The sequence below is a fragment of the Rana temporaria genome, chromosome 4 (genome assembly GCF_905171775.1).
Source record: "Rana temporaria chromosome 4, aRanTem1.1, whole genome shotgun sequence".
NCBI classification, from domain to species: Eukaryota; Metazoa; Chordata; class Amphibia; order Anura; family Ranidae; genus Rana; species Rana temporaria.
The window spans coordinates 41,437,296-41,456,074 of record NC_053492.1 but is presented as its reverse complement, the minus strand read 5'-3'; the positions used below and the strand labels follow the sequence as shown (position 1 = coordinate 41,456,074).

Below are 18,779 nucleotides of genomic sequence, written 5' to 3'. Positions count from 1 at the left end.
TGCCTGCTTATCTCCTTGCTTTCCCCAGCAGAGTGATCTTCTTCCGCTCCCCACCCAGTAGTAGCCGGGGCCCAGAGAGTGAGACTTGAGAGGCTGTGAGGTGGGTGGCAGTGGTGGCGGGCAGAGAGAGGCAGCTGAGCTCAGCTGACGATGTGCAGCAGGAACAGAGGGGAAGCGGATCCTATTGTGGGGCTGCCAGTGCCTTCAAGGCTTCAACACCGGTGTACTTTGGGAGTGTCTGTGAATAGATTACATTGCACTTTGTCTGTTTCTCTGGCATAATGGATGGTATCATAACTCACAGGCAGCAGGCACTTATTGGTCATAAGTTAACAAAATCAGCACCCAGCAGCCATGTTATGTGACGCACTGTGACAGAGCCAATCCAAGCCATGATAGAGTGCCTGCTGCCTGTGAGATGGCTTAATGGGCTCAGTAGCCGCATGACGGACAACTAGCACCAGAGACTTTCTATTTTGCTACACTATGGGGGCCCATGGTTCCTGCCTGAAAAGGGCAATTGCTAAAGGCCTGGCTGAGGCAGTTTTAGGCCTGACCACTTTGTGCTGGCTGTACCTGAAGATTAGAGATTAAGTGATGTGCTGGAGGAGAAATGGAGAGTATACTGTATACTGGACTGTATATAGTTGTCCCAAACAAGTTCTATAAATTCTACTGGGCATCCCATATTTCCCTTACCCCATCCAAGTTCAATCCCCTCAATAAAACAAACAATAAAATCATGTGGACTGTTCTGTCTCTGAGTGTTTGAGAGGTGAATGTCGGGCTGGGCATGGTAACAGACCATCCAAGAATTCAGAAACCCTTATTACAGATAATTGTTTTGGATGAGTAAACTAGCACTTGTTTTACATGTACACAATGAACAATATACCAGCTTACTAATGCCCTGAGGCATGTTGTTTTACTTTATTATGTTGGTCAGTGTTCATCTTTGGAAATAAAATAATTATAGTTTATTTGCAAAGTACACAGAGGAAGTACAAATGATGGACACGAGGAAGGAAAGACATTTAACAAGCATTTGTTTTTGGGATTGCACAAGTAACATCCTTTGTTTCCTTACTGTCAGAATTAAAGTAGACTAATATCAAAATAAAAAAATCTGAATTTTAATCAATATGGTCAACATTGGTCACATAACCTCTACAGATGATGAGTAGGGATGAGCCGAACCCCCCCGATTCGGTTCGCAGCAGAACATGCAAACAGGCAAAAAATTTGTTCGAACACACGAACACTATCAAAGTCTATGGGACACGAACATGAAAAATCAAAAGTGCTAATTTTAAAGGTTAATGTGCAAGTTATTGTCATAAAAAGTGTTTGGGGACCTGGGTCATGCCCAAGGGGACATGTATCAATGCAAAAAAGTTTTAAAAACTGCAGTTTTTTCGAGAGCAGTGATTTTAATAATGCTTAAAGTGAAACAATAAAAGTGAAATATTCCTTTAAATTTTGTACCTGGAGGGTGTCTATACTATGCTTGTAAAGTAGCGCATGTTTCCCTTGTTTATAACAGTCTCTGCACAAAATGACATTTCTAAAGGAAAAAAAGTCATTTAAAATTACTCGCGGCTATAATGAATTGTCGTGTCCTGGCAATACAGATAAAAGTCATTGAAAAATAAAAAATAAATGCGTGGGGTTCCCCACCTAAAACCCATACCAGACCCTTGAGGTTTGGTATGGATTTTAAGGGTAACTCCGTGCCAAAATAAAAAAAAAATAGCTTGGGGTTCCCCCCAAAAATCCATACCAGACCCTTATCTGAGCACTCAACCTGGCAGGCTTCAGGAAAAGAGAGGTGGACTAGAGAGTGCCCCCCTTCTTAACCGTATCAGGCCACATGCCCTCAACATGGGGAGGATATCCCCATGTTGATGGGGACAAGGGCCTCATCCCCACAACCCTTGTCAGGTGGTTGTGGGGGTCTGCGGGCGGGGGGCTTATCGGAATTTGGAAGCCCCCTTTAACAAAGGGGACCCCAGATCCTACCCCACCTATGTGAATTGGTAGGGGGTACATTGTACCCCTACCATTTCACAAAAAAAAAGTGTCAAAATGTTAAAAACTACAGGAGACGGCTTGGAAGTCCTTTATTAAAAATAAGAATAAAAAAAAGGTTCCAGCGATGTAATCCACTCTCGATCTCCAGTAATGTAATCCATTCTCGGTATCCAGCGATGATCTCCAGCGAGGATACGACGCATGCAATCCTGCCTCCACCGGAGGGTCACAGCCTAATGATGTGCCGACAGCCTGACAGATCTTTAATAGCTGAGGGCGGGACCAAAGACGCAAGAGGTATCGCCAGGTTACCCAGTGGCGTGTACGGGTGACCCCGCCCCCCTCTGATGCAATAGGAAACCTGTGTTGCATCAGAGGGGCCAGGATCTGGGGGTCCTCTTTGTTAAAGGGAGCTTCCAGATTCCAATAAACCCCCCCGCCCGCAAACCCCACAACCATGGCCAATAATAAACAGGTACAACGTATGTATTATTATTTTACAGGATTAATATAGCGCCAGTTAACAGTTTGCACATTGCTTTACAACATGAGGGCAGACAGTTACAATACAATTCAATACAGGAGGAATCAGAGGGCCCTATTCATTCGTGCTAACAATCTAAGAGGGAGGATCAAGTGATACAAAAGGTAATACCTACTGGGAGCACTCACAGGATAATAGCGATGTGTCAGTAGTAGAATGTGTCAGGTGTGCCGACCACGTCTGTCTTGAGAAACAAAATGCAGCCTGGCCGGTCTGTACCCAAGTGGGGAGGCTTCCAAGAAGGATGGTTTGTCCCTGTACTTTCCCTACTCCTCTAGAATCTCTCCAAGACACTAAGCGCTGTCCCTGACAGACGAGTGACCTGTCCCTACTCTAGCCACACGCCAAGCCCAGGGGAGAAAAGGTGTTAATTCGACTGTGTCTGACCTTAGATGACTGCCAGGGTCACGTGGGTTGCCAGCATCCAATCGGATAGCTGCTCCCTGAGACTCAGGAAACCAAAAAGGATCTAGGTTCCACTTTACTTCCTCTCCCTTTGCAATGCCGCTGTGGTTAAGCGCTACCTGCAGTGAAGAAAGTAGACCTGTTTACGTGCTTGAACAGGAATAATACATTAAGGCCCCTTTAACACTGGGCGTAGGAGGTGTGCTGGCGGCACAGCGGCGCGATTTTTATTTGTTTACAAACTTTTATTATTGGGGATAAATGGTGGTACAAATCCATACAATTAAAGTGGAGGTTCACCCAAAAACGTAATTTTTAACATTAGATTGAGGCTCATTTTGTCAAGGGGAATCGGGTGTTTTTTTTTTAATCGAAGCAGTACTTACCGTTTTAGAGAGCGATCTTCTCCGCCGCTTCCAGGTATGGTCTGCGGGACTGGGCGTTCCTATTTGATTGACAGGCTTCCGACAGGCTTCCGATGGTCGCATACATCGCGTCACGATTTTCCGAAAGTAGCCGAACGTCGGTGTGCAGGCGCCGTATAGAGCCGCACCGACGTTCGGCTTCTTTCGGCTACTCGTGACGCGATGTATGCGATCGTCGGAAGCCTGTCGGAAGCCTGTCAATCAAATAGGAACGCCCAGTCCCGAAGACCATACCCGGAAGCGGCGGAGAAGATCTATCTCTAAAACGGTAAGTACTGCTTTGATTTAAAAAAAAAAACACCCGATTCCCCTTGACAAAATGAGCACCAATCTAATGTTAAAAATTGTTTTTCGAGTGAACTTCCGCTTTAAGACATACACAAAAAAAAGGATAAAACATGAGAAGACTGTCTGTGAACATACAATAGTACAGCGTTGAAAATTCACAATCATTAAATCATATTAACAGAAAAACTGAAGACTGGGCTGATATTGATTTAAGCAGAAATCACACAAAATCAACTAGCATATGATTCGCAAGCGGCGCGATTTTTAGCGCCGCTATACCGATATTCGGCCGCTAGCGGTGCGGTTTTAACCCCCGCTAGCGGCCGAAAAAGGGTTAATACCGCCGGCAATGTGTCTCTGCATAGGCGCATTTCCGGCGGTATTACCGCGGTTTCCCATTGATTTCAATGGGAAGGAGCGGTGTAGGAGCGGTAAACACACCGCTCTTTCGCCGCTCCAAAGATGCGGCTAACAGGACTTTTGGAGCGGTCCTGCAAGCGCACTGCTTCAGTGTGAAAGCCTTCGGGCTTTCACATTAATGACTGCAGGGCATTATTTTTTCAGGTGGTATAGCAGCGCCGGTGTGGAAGGGGCCTAAGGATTTTTGGTGTTGGATCTCCAGGCTCTCTCAGTTTTTAAGGGGTATTGGACTTCGGATTCCCTATTTTTGAGTCGCTGACTCGGAACAAGCATGCAAATAAGGAGTCCTCATGACTGGATGCTTGCAAGTTCTATTTTTGTGTATTTAACTGTTTTTCTGAAGCTCAGCTTCAATGAGCGCCCCAAAATACTAAGCAGAACCACCTATATGAGATCTGAGCTTGAGCAAACTGATTGCTACAGTTACTATTCACGCGGGATTCCCGAAGGCTGGACTTGGTCTAGGTTCCTGTATCTAATACACTACAATTAACTTACATGAACTCTGCCACATTGATTACAGAGTTCATTTACATATTCACTTTGTCTAACACGGGAATTAGATGTCATAATCAGCCTTTGTTGCTCTCACTTGGATCGTTTCACCTCTACTTATTATCTTCATGGTTATAATAATATTTTCTCACAGAACATAAATCACACCTCTCTCCTCTGACAGCTGTAACGTAATACAGAATACATGTTGCAGCACTATGATAAGAACGTGAGGAGCAATAGTACGATTTTATTACTCGGCTGACTCATGGTTTACATACAGCACGTTTTGCTTAGTGAATATTTTGCTTTCAATCATGCCATGATGTCACTGAAATTCTAAGAATAATAGATAAAAATGTAAAGGTGGTGCACTACTGTTGGTATCGCCACGCGTGTCTGTCAGCTTATGGGCTGTGTTGGGCTGGTCATACATTTTGGTTTAATAATAAGAAACTACAACATGCTGCACATGCTTAGTTAATATAATGGACACTGGTGGAGAGCAGATCTGCAACAAGAAGCAATTTATTGCAAGTAGGGAGGTGCAGTCTGCTTTGTCCACTGCAGGTGGTGCTCTTCCACAGTGACACTGCAGATTGAGAGGATTCCTTTATGAGTCCTTGGGGCAGCGATCCAATTGGATGCTGGCTGCCCATCAGGGCTCAAGTCCTGCGGGAACGGAGTTCCTGCACTTTTTTCACAGCAGGAACTCCGTTCCCTTTGCAGGACTAGAGCAACCGAGAGCAGCCGAGCCGCCCGAGCCAATCCTTCACTAAGCGGCAATGCCCAGCTCGAGTCACTGTCAGGGGCAGGCGAACCTTAGTAATCCTTTATGTTACTGGCCGCTTCCTGTATGTGGATTCATCAGGTAGTGTGCGGGTATCCTGTCACTTCCTCTATACCGCAATGTCTCCTGGGACCTTTTGGCATTGTTCCCAGGAGACATTGCGGAGGTCTGCCGCGAGTTATCGTGGGATTTAGAAAGAACTTGCTTACTGAGGTACAGTGGATCGAAAAAAAAAACATGCGGTTTAGTAATTATGCATATGATCGTATCATTTTTTTTTTTTTGGTGGGGGAGTGGATCTTGGGTGGGAGTTCCCACACTTTTTTCCCCAGGACTTGACCCCTGCTGCCCATGTGACTCTGGTGGCAAACGTAGGTGTAGCCGAGTCTATATAAGGCCTTGGCCCCTGCGTTTGGTGTGCTTTATGCAAGTGGATAGAATAGTGACAGGTACCCCATCTGTTATGGACAGAACTAAAATAAAAATAAAAAAATGGACAGTACTAGAGGTAGGGAAAGGTTCTGGATGAGTAGGGGAAGCATAGGGCTTGCAACCTCTCTGGACTTCTGTCTGCTTGGGCTCAAGACAGCCAGGCTGCATTTTGCTGCTCTCTACAGAGGTTGTAAGTTCCGCTGAATCCTTATTCTTACATGCTGATGGAACTGTGAGGCCGCGTACACACGACCGGTCCATCGAATGGTCCGACGGACCGTTTTCATCGGTTCACCGATGAAGCAGACCGATAGTCTGATGTGCGTACACACCATCAGTTCAAAAACCGATCGGGTCAGAATGCGGTGACGTAAAACACACGACATGCTGAAAAAAACGAAGTTCAATGCTTCCAAGCATGCGTCGATTTGATTCTGAGCATGCTCGGGTTTTGAACCAATGCTTTTGTGTACTAACCATCGGTTTGGACCGATGGTCAGCCGTCCATTGGTTCGATTTTAAAGCAAGATCTCTAATTTTTGTCCGAAGGACAACAGACCGATGGGCCGTACACGCGGTCGGTTTGGACCGATGAAACTGGACTTCAGGCCGATTTCATCGGTTTGGACCGACCGTGTGTACGCGGCCTTAGTGTTCCTGGCTGGGCAGCCTTCCCACCAGATGTTTGTGAACTGTCTTTGCATTATTGCAATACAAGTTATTTCATCACAATGGGACTGTGTGTGTTATTGCAGCTGCACCCCACCTGCACTTGGCTGCAGTTGGCAGTATATGTCCGCAGCAGGTGCGGAAGGGGGACTGAGCCCCAGCATGGCTCTGCTAGGATCGGCCCTAGCCCTAATACCAAAGTTTAATGACTCCAACATTCCTCTGGCAGAGTGGGAGGAAAGACTTGGAAATGCTGCACGCCTGTACCAGGTCCCAGCCTGGTACAAGCGCGCAGCAAACTACTAACTCCCGGGTAGAGGGATAACCCCCAGGACAGACCACTCAGAGTCCCAACAAGCCTGAAGGTGTGGTTGCTCTGAGCCCAGTCAATCGACACTGGATCAAAGGTCACTGTCATGGAATATGATTTCTACAAAGATATTCCACTCTCCCATGTGTCAAGAATCGGATTGTACAAAGAAACCTATTCAAGGGGTGACCATAAATCAATAACTTATTGGATGGAAAAATTAGTATACAATAGTCTTCAATATGCAGCGCCACAGACGGAATCACTGTACCAACACCAATGGATCGTTACACGTTTTGACCAACAGCTTCTTCAGGGATTCCTATTCATATAGAGCCAGAATAGGAGGCACGGAGTGCTCAATCTACAGTATGGGAGGGGAGGATAGGAAAGTGCAGCCAGCTCTTAAAGGGGTGTAATACAATGCAGCCAAAAAGGATAACACAGGGTCAAGCTTATACTTGTAAATATGTATGCCAAATGGGCTTCAAACTGTAGTTGGAAAATGGCCAAAGTATGCCGCAAGTAAAGGTAATTCCTTGTTTCAGTAAAAAAGTTAAAATTTGCGCACAGTGAGTCCCTTGTGAAAAAAGGGTTAGGCCGCGTACAGACGAGCATACATGTACGATGAAACCGGTCCGCCGGACCGTTTTCACCGTACATGTATGCCCAGGGATTTCTGTACGATGGCTGTACTCACCATCATACAGAAATCTGTGCGTAAACAATACGCGGGGCGTGTCCGCGCCGTCGCCACGATGATGACGCGGCGACGTGGGCGGCCCTGCCAGTTCAATGCTTCCACGCATGCGTCAAAGTCATTCGACGCATGCGAGGGATGGCGGGCGCTCGGACATGTACGGTAGGTCTGTACAGACGACCGAACATGTCCGAGCGGACAGGATTCCAGCGGGCTGTTTTAAAACAAGTCCAGAAATATTTGCCCGCTGGAAAAAGGCCCGGCGGGCAAATGTATGCTGGAATCCTGTCCGCTCGGGCCTACACACGACCGAACATGTCTGCTGAAACTGGTCCGCGGACCAGTTTCAGCAGACATGTTCGGTTGTCTGTATGGGGCCTTAGGGTTAGGGGTTTGGGTTAGGGTAAGGCCGAGTACTCACGGCAGGACATGTCCGATGAAAACGGTCTGCAGACCGTTTCCATCGGACATGTCTGGCCGGGGACTGCCCGGGGACTTCTGTTCGATGGCTATACACACCATCGAACAGAAGCCCGCGCGTAAACATTACGCGGGGCGTGTCCGCGGTGTCGCCGCGTCGATGACGCGGTGTCGCCGCGACAATGACGCGGCGACGTGGGCGGGCCGCCTTAAAAATGCTTCCACGCATGCGTCGAAGTCATTCGACGCATGCGAGGGATGCGGGCGGCAGGACATGTACGGTAGGTCTGTACAGACGACCGTACATGTCGGGGCGGACAGGTTTCCAGCGGACTGTTTTAAAACAAGTCCGGGAAACAGTTGTCCGCTGGAAACCTGTCCGATCCGTCCCAAAATGGTCCGCTCGGGCCAACACACGGCCAAACATGTCTGCTGAAACTGGTCTGCGGACCAGTTTCAGCAGACATGTTTGGTCGTGAGTACGGGGCCTTAGAGTTAGGGGTTTGGGTTAGGGTTAGAGTTAGGGTTTTATTATGAAATTATTGAAATTATGTGAAGAGAAAAATCTATGTGTGAACATTAGCAGCACTCACAATATTGTACACAGCAATAAACCCATTTTTTTATAAAAATGTGTTGCGCTGTTATATCTTTATGCATAAATCACTATGAAAGAATTATTAAGTGACAACATCAGTAAAACACAAATTAATAAAACAAATTATTAGTAAGTGTCCATAGAGTCCATAGAAAGTGATTTACAATCAAGTGCAGGTGTCCTCCAGTTTTTAATTGGTGTAACACCCAGTGCTCCCCATAAGAAATAAGGGCAAATATATCCTCTTACCAGATTCTAAGACCTCTCCAGGTCTGTACTCGCATCAGTTAGTTTAAAACGGAAGTAAACCCATCCATAAAAGAGTTTCATTTACGGCACGTGCCAGAAATGTAACACTCCCATTGCTTGTGCTCTCAACCAAACTGTCAAACCATCCAATGGCTGTTGTCATAACTGATCACATGTGCAGCATCATGGCAGTTGTAGATTAAACAGAGGCAAAGATGGCAGCTTCCATGGCTGAAAACAATAGGGGGGTTTACTTATGTTTTGTGGATATCAATAATGGAATTCACCATAGCTATAAATCCTTAGAAAACCTCAGACCAGGCATGCGATATATCAATAATAAAAAAAAAAAACTCATTGCGTAGCGTCCAAATAATAAAAAAAGGGGGGTTTATTTAAAACTACTTACAAGAGCAATGTTAAAATAGGCATTAGGAAATCACAACCCACACGGGTGCCACAACGTCACCTCTGCTTCCTTGCCTAGCCTTGTTTCACTTGTCCTCTAAAATGTGGGACCTCTACGATTGAATTCACGCTGATCCTGGCTGCAAATTACCTTTTTGCAAAAAGAAAAAGATGTCTGAACGGCCTATCAGGAGACACATTGGGGACAGTGGAAGACGGGGAGGATCAGAGAAGACAGAATTAAACAGCCTTTTTACACAATGGCCCAGATTCAAGTAGAATCGCGCAATATTTGCGTGGGCAAAGAGCAAATTTTTTTTCTGCGCCCACGCAAATATTGCGCTTTGCCCGCGATTCACGGAGCAGTTGCTCCGTAAATTGCGCGGGCAATATGCTAAGCAGCCGGGCGCAAGGCTGCCTAATGTAAATGATCCCGCCGGGGGCGGGAATCATTTAAATTAGGCGCGCTCCCGCGCCGAGCGAACATCGCATGCTCCGTCGGGAAACTTTCCCGACGTGCATTGCGGCAAATGACGTCGCAAGGACGTCATTTGCTTGTAAGTGAACGTGAATGGCGTCCAGCGCCATTCACGGTTCACTTACGTAAACGACGTTAAATTTGAACGTCGCGAGCGGGAGGCGCAGCTATACTTTAGCATTGGCTGCGCCTGCTATTAGCAGGAGCAACCTTATGCTAAAGGCGCCGTACGGAAACTCCGTACCTTGCGTAGGCAGGGCCCGCGCAACTTTTGTGAATCGGTGGTAGTATGCAATTTGCATACTACACGCCGATCACAAAGGCCGCGCCCCCTAGCGGCCAACGCAAGAATGCAGCCTGGGATGTGAAGGCATAAGGAGGCTTATGTTTGTCACATCCTAGGCTGCATTCGGTGTAACGAGGTTCCTGAATCAGGAGCACTCGTTACACCGGAGCAAGTAAGCACTTGCGCCGCGCAACTATGGTTGCGCGGGCGCAAGTGCTTCTTGAATCTGGGCCAATGTGGAGGATTGACCCCTTAGGTTTCACAGTGAGTATAACAAGCATGCTTTACTGCATTTGTGGTTTAGTAGCACTTTAATTCTACAAAAACTATTTAAAATGGGTACTAAACAAAATACAATATACAAAATACAAAAAAAAGTATTGTGAAATTTTGGCATTAATATTGAAATCATGCCAAAAACTGTCTTTTATTTATGGATAGAAATCACACAAAGTCATTTATTATTACATCGTTTTTTTTTATTCTTTTTAAATCATAATGATAACAGAAATCACCCAAATTGCCTTGATAAAAAGTTTACATACCCTGGAATGTTTGGCCTTGGTACAGACACAGAAGGTGGCACACACAGGTCAAAATGGCAATTAAAGCTTAATTTCCCACATTTGTGTCTTTTTAAATCACAATTAGTGTCTGTGTATAAATAGTCAATGAGTTTGTTAGCTTTCACATGGATGCACTAAGCAGGTTAGACACTGAGCCATGAGGAGGTAGAAAAGAACAGTCAAAAGACCTGCGTAACAAGGTAATGAAACTTTACAAAGATGGAAAGGGATATCAAAAGATATCCAAAGCTTTCAATATGCCAGTCTATACTGTTTAATCACTTATTAAAGCGGAGGTTCACCCAAATAACATCTATATTAGACCAACTTCTTTATACTTCTAACATGTACAGTCCATTTTTTTTTAGGCTGTACATACCTTATAATCTATATTTGCATACCGGCTTCCGGGTACTTCTTCCCGCGGGAGTAGGCGTTTCTATGCTGAGGAGGAATGTCATCAGGGAGGTCGCCCAGATGATTGACGTCCTTTCAGAAAAAGTTCCCCCCGGCGGATAAGGCCCCGCCCCCCGTATTGCTTAGGCGCGTCACGAGTGACGGTGTTTCCGAAAGAAGCCGAACATGCAGAGCTGAAAATCAGCTCTATACGGCGCCTGCGCAGTCAGCTCTACACGGCTCCTAGTCGGTGCACAGGCGCCGTATAGAGCCGACTCGCAGCTCTGCATGTTCGTGTTCTTTCAGGTAACGCTGTTACTCGTGACGCGCCTACGCAATACTGGGGGCGGGGCCTTATCCGCCGGGGGGAACTTTTTCTGAAAGGACGTCAATCATCTTGGCGACCTCCCAGATGAGATTGCTCCTCAGCATAGAAACGCCTACTCCCGCGGGGAGAAGTACCCGGAAGCTGGATTGCAAATATAGATTATAAGGTATGTACAACCTAAAACTTTTTATAAAAATGCGCACTGTACATGTTAGAAGTATAAAGAAGTTGGTCTGATATAGATGTTATTTGGGTGAACCTCCGCTTTAAGAAGGGCCATTTGTGTGATTTCTGTTATCATTATGATTTAAAAAGGATCCAAAAAAACGATGTGATAATAAATGGCATCATGTGATTGCTATTCTTAACCACTTGCCGCCCGCCAATGACAGATTGACGGCGGCAAAGTGGTTGTAGAATCCTGACTGGACGTCATATGACGTCCTCAGAATTCTGAGCCGCTGCGCGCCCCCGGGGGCGCGCATCGCAGCGATCGTTGTTGCAGGGTGTCAGTCTGACACCCCGCAACACCGATCTAGGTAAAGTGTCTCTCACGGAGACACTTTACCACGTGATCAGCCGTGTCCAATCACGGCTGATCACGATGTAAACAGCAAAAGCCGGTAATCAGCTTTTCCTCACTTGCGTCTGTCAGACGCGAGTAGAGGAGAGCCGATCGGCTGGTCCTCTGACAGAGGGGGTTTGTGCTGATCGATTATCAGCACAGCCCCTCCTGAGTATGCCCACTGGACCACCAGGGATGCCCACTGGACCACCAGGGATTCCACTAGATCACCAGGGATTTAAATCAAAGGTATGCCACCCTAGACCACCAGGGATGACACATAATGGATGCCAATCAGTGCCACAATGGATGCCAATCAGTGCCCACAATGGGCATCACTGATTGGCAGGCATTGTTTGGCACTGATTGGCATCCATTAGTACAACACATTAGTTAGTGCCCATCTAAGCCCATCCATGCCGCCTATCAGTGCCCATCCATGCCACCTATCAGTGCCCATCCATGCCACCTATCCCTGCCCATACGTGTCGCCTATCCTTGCCAATCCGTGCCGCCTATCCCTGCCCATCCGTGCCGCCTATCCCTGCCCATCCGTGCCACCTATCCCTGCCCATCCGTGCCGCCTATCCCTGCCTATCCGTGCCGCCTATCCCTGCCCATCCGTGCCGCCTATCCCTGCCCATCCGTGCCGCCTATCCCTGCCCATCCGTGCTGCCTATCTGTGCCACCTATTCGTGCCGCCCATCAGTGCCCATCCGTGCCGCCCATCAGTGCCGCATATTGGTGCCCATCATCAATGCCACCACATCAGTGCCACCTCATCGGTGTCCATCAGTGCCACCTTATCAGTGCCAGTCAGTGCAGTACCATCAGTGCCCATTAGTGAAGGAGAAAACGTACTTATTTACAATGTTTTATAACGGAAACAAAAATTTTTATTTATTTTTTTCTACATTTTCTGTCTTTTTTTTTTTTTTGCAGAAAATAAAAATCCCAGAGGTGATCTAATACCACCAAAAGAAAGCTCTATTTGTGGGTAAAAATGATAAAAATTTCGTTTGGGTACAGTGTAGCATGACCGCGCAGTTGTAATTTAAAGTGCAACAGCACTGAAAGCTAAAAATTGGTCTGAGCGGGAAGGTGTATAAGTGCCCTGTAAGGAAGTGGTTAAATAAAAGACAGTTTTTGGCATGATCAGTCATATTTTTATATTAATGCCAACATTTAAAAATTGTTGCTAACTGTGTATCAGTGTTGCCAACCTACCAGATTGAAATTTACTGACACAGCACCCAAAATTTACTGGCACAGCTTTTACTGGCATTTCCAAAAGGTACAAAATTACAGTTGTAAGTGCAAATTCAAGTATTTAGGCTACAAACAACTACAATATGCAATTAGCAATATGATTTAAGGTAGATAATAAGGCAAGAAAACATATTTCTTATTTTATTTTAGATATAGTAAGTAAATAGCTCAGGGACAGGAGACAGGAGGGCAACAAATTATAATGGGCGGACAGGTTTCCAGCAGACAAAAGTTTCTTAGCATGCTTAGAAACTTGTCCGCTGGAAACCTGTCCGTCGGACATGTCCGATGGTTAGTACGACTCATCGGACATGTCCGCTGGTTATGACGTATAACCAGCGGCCCGAAATCCCACGCATGTGTCGAATTGATTCGACGCATGCGTGAAAGCATTGAACTTGCGTGTTAGAGAACATCGGTGTCTTCTACGTCACTGCGTTCTCTGCCCACGGGGATTTTGGTCTGATGGTGTGTACACACATCAGACCAAAAGCTCCCAGCAGACATGTCTGATGAAAACGGTCCGCGGACCGTTTTCATCGGACATGTCTCCTCGTTTGTACAGGGCCTCATAGTGACACTGACAGCAGTGTGCAGCAGCGCAGATGATGATGAGACCTTCCCGACATGACACGTCCCAGTGAGTCTCTCTCCAAGCCAAGTCTCTCTCCTGTCCACTCCAGTCTAAACAGCACTGACGATCCCGGTCTCAGCCTGCCTTGCTCCCATACCGCAGACGAGGAGGCTCTGGCCACTACGGCTTGGCTCCAATGCACTATGACATCACACGACATGCTAAGGCACCGCCTCCCCCAGAGCCGCCCGATCACACTCTAGCAGGCACTCCGATGGTCTCGGTCAGCTCCGCACCAAGCCGAGCGTCGCAGCCATATTTTTCACTGGCAACCTTTTACTTTTACTGGCATTTACTGACAGGAGAAAATTGCCTGTTTTTTTACTGGCTGCCAGTTGGCAACACTGCTGTGTATGCTGGACACAGTGACACTTCTTACACCAATGTGATCTGTAAACTGTCAGTGTGTCATGGATCCAGGCCATTTGGTAAAGAGTGAGTTTTCCAACCTCACCAAATCGCACAGAAATGAGCTCTCTTCCCTTTTGTATTTATTACAGCGTTCTTGGGGGAAAAACAAACATGTGTACACATGTGTGTTCCATGCAGGTGAAAAGTCACAAAGCCTTACCTTCTCACATTCTATACCTATTTTACACCTGAAAAGCTGTAATTAGTATTACTTAATCACAACAAGAAAATGTACACAATAAACATTCCATCGAAATTATGTTTACAGGGAGTCATGCATTTTTTGTAACACGGTGAGGAAACGTACTGTGTACCAGGTGCTTTATCAGGTTATGTCGTACATTGCGTCTCGATTATGACAAAAAAAAAAAGGACTAAAAAGCAAACAGGAGGTTGGGAAGGAAGTGTTCCTTGAACTGCCTTATATATACAGGTATACTGGTACAGATAGCCAACAGTACCTAGAGGGCTCACTCCTATACAAGCCATTGCGGAACCAGCAATCACCTCTGAAACAAGGTAATATAACAGAAAATAACATGCTTATTAATAGGATTTGGTCAGTAATCATGTACTGCTAAATGGATATCAATTGCATTTTTGAATGAGGATTAACTTTCTTTGGTGGTTAACTAAATGACAGACAGAAGAGATACCATATTTTCTGAACAACTGTACTGGGAAAGAAAAAAATGGATAAGCTACCTCAATTATTTGTCATTTTCTTTTAAAAGCCTACTAGTACGAGGGGAGGCCAATCAGTTCTTAACCTCACCATGATCTAGATGTGCTAGGGATCTGAAATTCTGCAGGTTTTAAGTGGATATCTTAGTAATATGCATGTTTTTTTTAGGTTTGGATATCTGTTTCAATGGTTTTTATTTGTTTTTCAAGTAAAGAATATATGCGCCAACAAAGAGAGCAGCGAACAATCCTCGCATGCTCTGCACCTATTAAGCCGTAAAAAAACAAAAGGGGAAAATAAAATAGAACAAGAAAAAAAAGGGGGGGGGGAACAAGCAGAGTAAAAAAAAAAGGGGGGGGGATACATACATTTTTAAAAATAATCAAACATAACAAACAAAAGTAAGAGGGGAAATGATACTGGTTAATATAGGAGCAGGCATCCAAGCATAGAAGCATAGAGACAATACCACAATGCAACAAATGAATGCTATACTAAATATAGAACCATTATGGACCCAAATTGTGGGATGGATCCTGAATTGCGGCCCCTCTACATAACATATCTAATACTGAAGGCCAATCTGTGACCGATATTGAGATATTGAAGTCCCTCGGAGCCTAAACTCTCCATCAGGCAACACATTTTACAGATAGTTAAGATAGCTGAGTCACTTCGTAGGATTCAGGTTCAAACAATCTCACAACGAGGATCTGGGCAGCTCAAAATCATAACAAGAGGTTTGGATATCTTAGTAATATACATGTCTTTTTTTTTTGGTCTGGATAGCTTAGTAATATGCATGTAATTTTTTTTTTTTTAGGTCATGGCAAATTATAGTTCGAGCCAAGAGAAATGGAGTAGGTGTCATGCCGGAGAAAGTTGAATACCGAGCCGTGATTAAGTTCCTTTAAGGAAAATATTCCCAAATAATACATGATGATATGTCAGCTGTGTATGGACCATGGATGAAAGCTGGGTATATCTATATGATCTTGAGACTAAAAAAGTTAGTAAATCATGGAAACATGTTTCATCACCTGACCCACCCCCAAAAAGGTTGAGGTGCAACATTCATCCATTAATCATGGCTTGGTATTCAACTTTGTCTGGCATGGCACCTACTCCATTTCTCTTGGCTCTAACCAGGCCCGGACTGGCCATAGGGCATACTGGGCATACCGATGGCCCGCGGTGGCCCCCAGTGTAACATGCAGGGGGTCCAGAACTGTTAGGGGGTGCCTGTGTAACAAACTGTGGGGGCTGTGTAATATAAAGGGGTCCAGAGGTGCGGTGCTATGTAATGTAAAGGGGTCCAGAGGTGCAGGGTGCTGTGTAATGTAAAAGGGTCCAGAGGTGCAAGGTGATGTGTAATGTAAAGGGGTCCAGAGGTGCAGGGTGCTGTGTAATGTAAAGGGGTCCAGAGGTGCAGGGTGCTGTGTAATGTAAAGGGGTCCGGAGGTGCAGGGTGCTGTGTAATGTAAATGGGCCCAGAGGTGCAGTGCTATGTAATGTAAAGGGGTCCAGAGTGCTGTGTAATGTAAAGGGGCCCAGAGGTGCAGGGTGCTGTGTAATGTAAAGGGGTCTAGAGGTGCAGGGTGCTGTGTAATGTAAAGGGGTCCAGAGGTGCAGGGTGATGTGTAATGTAAAGGGGTCCAGAGGTGCAGGGTGATGTGTAATGTAAAGGGGTCCAGAGGTGCAGGGTGATGTGTAATGTAAAGGGGTCCAGAGGTGCAGGGTGATGTGTAATGTAAAGGGGTCCAGAGGTACTAGGTGCTGGAACCCCACATCCCATCATTAACCGCCACCGCAAAGCTCAGTCTAAAATGCCCGGGCCTATTTTTTGTCCCAGTCCGGGCCTGGCTCTAACTATAATTCACCATGACCTACTAAAATTGGCATGCATATTACTAAGATGCCAACCTACAAACCTGCAATTTCAGATCCCCAGCACATCCCCTGGTAGAGCATTGATAACACATTGGCAGGTAGATAAGGTAGGCAGAAAAGCTAGATAATTTAGCTGTACTACTGTTTAACACAGCATAATATTGATGATGAAGTTGATGATGATAATTTAACTGAGAACGTCTCTTTTTTTTTACAGAAAGAAAATGTTGCTACTTATTTTTATGTGTTTCTTGGCACTTCCGGATCACCCAGCAGTACATGTATGTATAAAAAATCTAAATAACCTTCCACTTTAAGACCAGGCCTTTTTTGGAACTTTTTGCTTACACGTTTAAATGAGTATTTTTTGCTAGAAAATTCCTCCAAACATTAGATATATTTTTTTCAACAGAGACCCTAGAGCAGTGGTTCTCAACTTCTGTCCTCAGGACCCACCAACATGCCAGATTTTATGTATTACCCTGGGAAGATGCAGACTAGAATACTGCAATCACTGAGCAGAAAATAATATCACCTGGGATGTATTTCATTTATCTTGCAAGCCTGGCCTGTAGTGGGTCCTGAGGACAGGAGTGGAGAACAACTGCCCTAGAGGATGCAATTGTTGCAATATTTTATATCACACTGTATTTGCGCAGCGGTCTTACAAACTGATTTTTTGGGGGGAAAATACACTTTTTTAATAAAAAAAAAACCCAAAAAAACAATAAAGTTAGCCCAATTTCTTTGTATAATGTGAAAGTTGATGTTATGCCTAGTAAACAGACACCTAATGCTTTAAAATTGTGCACACTCGCGGAATGGCTACAAACTACGGTGCTTAAAAATCTCCATAGGCAACGCTTACTTTTTTTTACAGGTTACATGTTTAGAGTTACATAGGTCTAGTGCTAGAATTATTGCACTTGCTGTTATGATTGTGGTGATACCTCACATGTGTGGTTTGAACACTGTTGCGTGGGTGCAACTTACGTATGTGTTAACTTCTGAACGTGAGCTCGGAGGGGCAGGGTGCTTTACATTTTTATTCCTTATTATTTTACTTTTTATTTTTACACTGTTCTTTTAAAAAAAAAAGAAAAAGAAAATGACCACTAATATTATTATTTAAAACAGTGTAAACATCCCTTGTAATAGAAATAAGCATGACAGGTCCTCTTTATTGTGAAATCTGGGGTCTAAAAGACAAAAAAATGTCTTTAACCACTTCCCGACCCCCGCATGTACATATACGTCCACAATATGGCACGTACAGGCACATGGGCGTACACGTACGTCCTCGCCTATTAGCGGGTGGGGGGTCCGATCGGGACCCCCCCCCGCTACATGCGGAGGTCGGGTCCGCTCGGGGAGCGATCCGGGACCACGGCGCGGCTATTTGTTTATAGCCGCTCCGTCGCGATCGCTCCCCGGAGCTGAAGAACGAGGAGAGCCGTGTGTAAACACGGCTTCCCCGTCCTTCACTATGGCGGCGCATCGATCGCGTCATTCCCTTTATAGGGAAGACACGATCGATGACGTCATTCCTACAGCCACACCCCCAAACAGTTGTAAACACATACTAGGTGCACCCTAACTCCTACAGCGCCACCTGTGGTTAACTCCCAAACTGCAACTGTCATTTTCACAATAAAGAATGCAATTTAAATGCATTTTTTGCTGTGAAAATGACAATGGTCCCAAAAATGTGTCAAAATTGTCCGAAGTGTCCGCCATAATGTCGCAGTCACGAAAAAAATTGCTGATCGCCGCCATTAGTAGTAAAAAAAAAATAAAAAATAAAAATGCAATAAAACTATCCCCTATTTTGTAAACACTATAAATTTTGCGCAAACCAATCGATAAACGCTTATTGCGATTTTTTTTACTAAAAATAGGTAGAAGAATACGTATCGGCCTAAACTGAGGAAAAAAAATGTTTTTATATATGTTTTTGGGGGATATTTATTACAGCAAAAAGTAAAAAATATTGCTTTTTTTTCAAAATTGTCGCTCTATTTTTGTTTATAGCGCAAAAACTAAAAACCGCAGATGTGATCAAATACCACCAAAAGAAAGCTCTATTT

At 45.1% G+C, this 18,779-nt stretch overlaps 1 protein-coding gene across 1 annotated transcript in view; it reads left to right on the top strand.

The window, feature by feature from the left end:
- Window positions 1–14,528: 14,528 nt before the first annotated feature.
- Window positions 14,529–18,779, top strand: part of LOC120936172 (serotriflin-like) — a 43,586-nt gene continuing 39,335 nt past the window's right edge. The window contains exons 1-2 of the mRNA XM_040348326.1: window positions 14,529–14,636; window positions 16,910–16,973. Of these exons, the coding sequence (XP_040204260.1) occupies window positions 16,917–16,973 (57 nt within the window). The 5' untranslated portion in view covers window positions 14,529–14,636; window positions 16,910–16,916. The remainder of the gene's footprint in view (window positions 14,637–16,909; window positions 16,974–18,779) is intronic.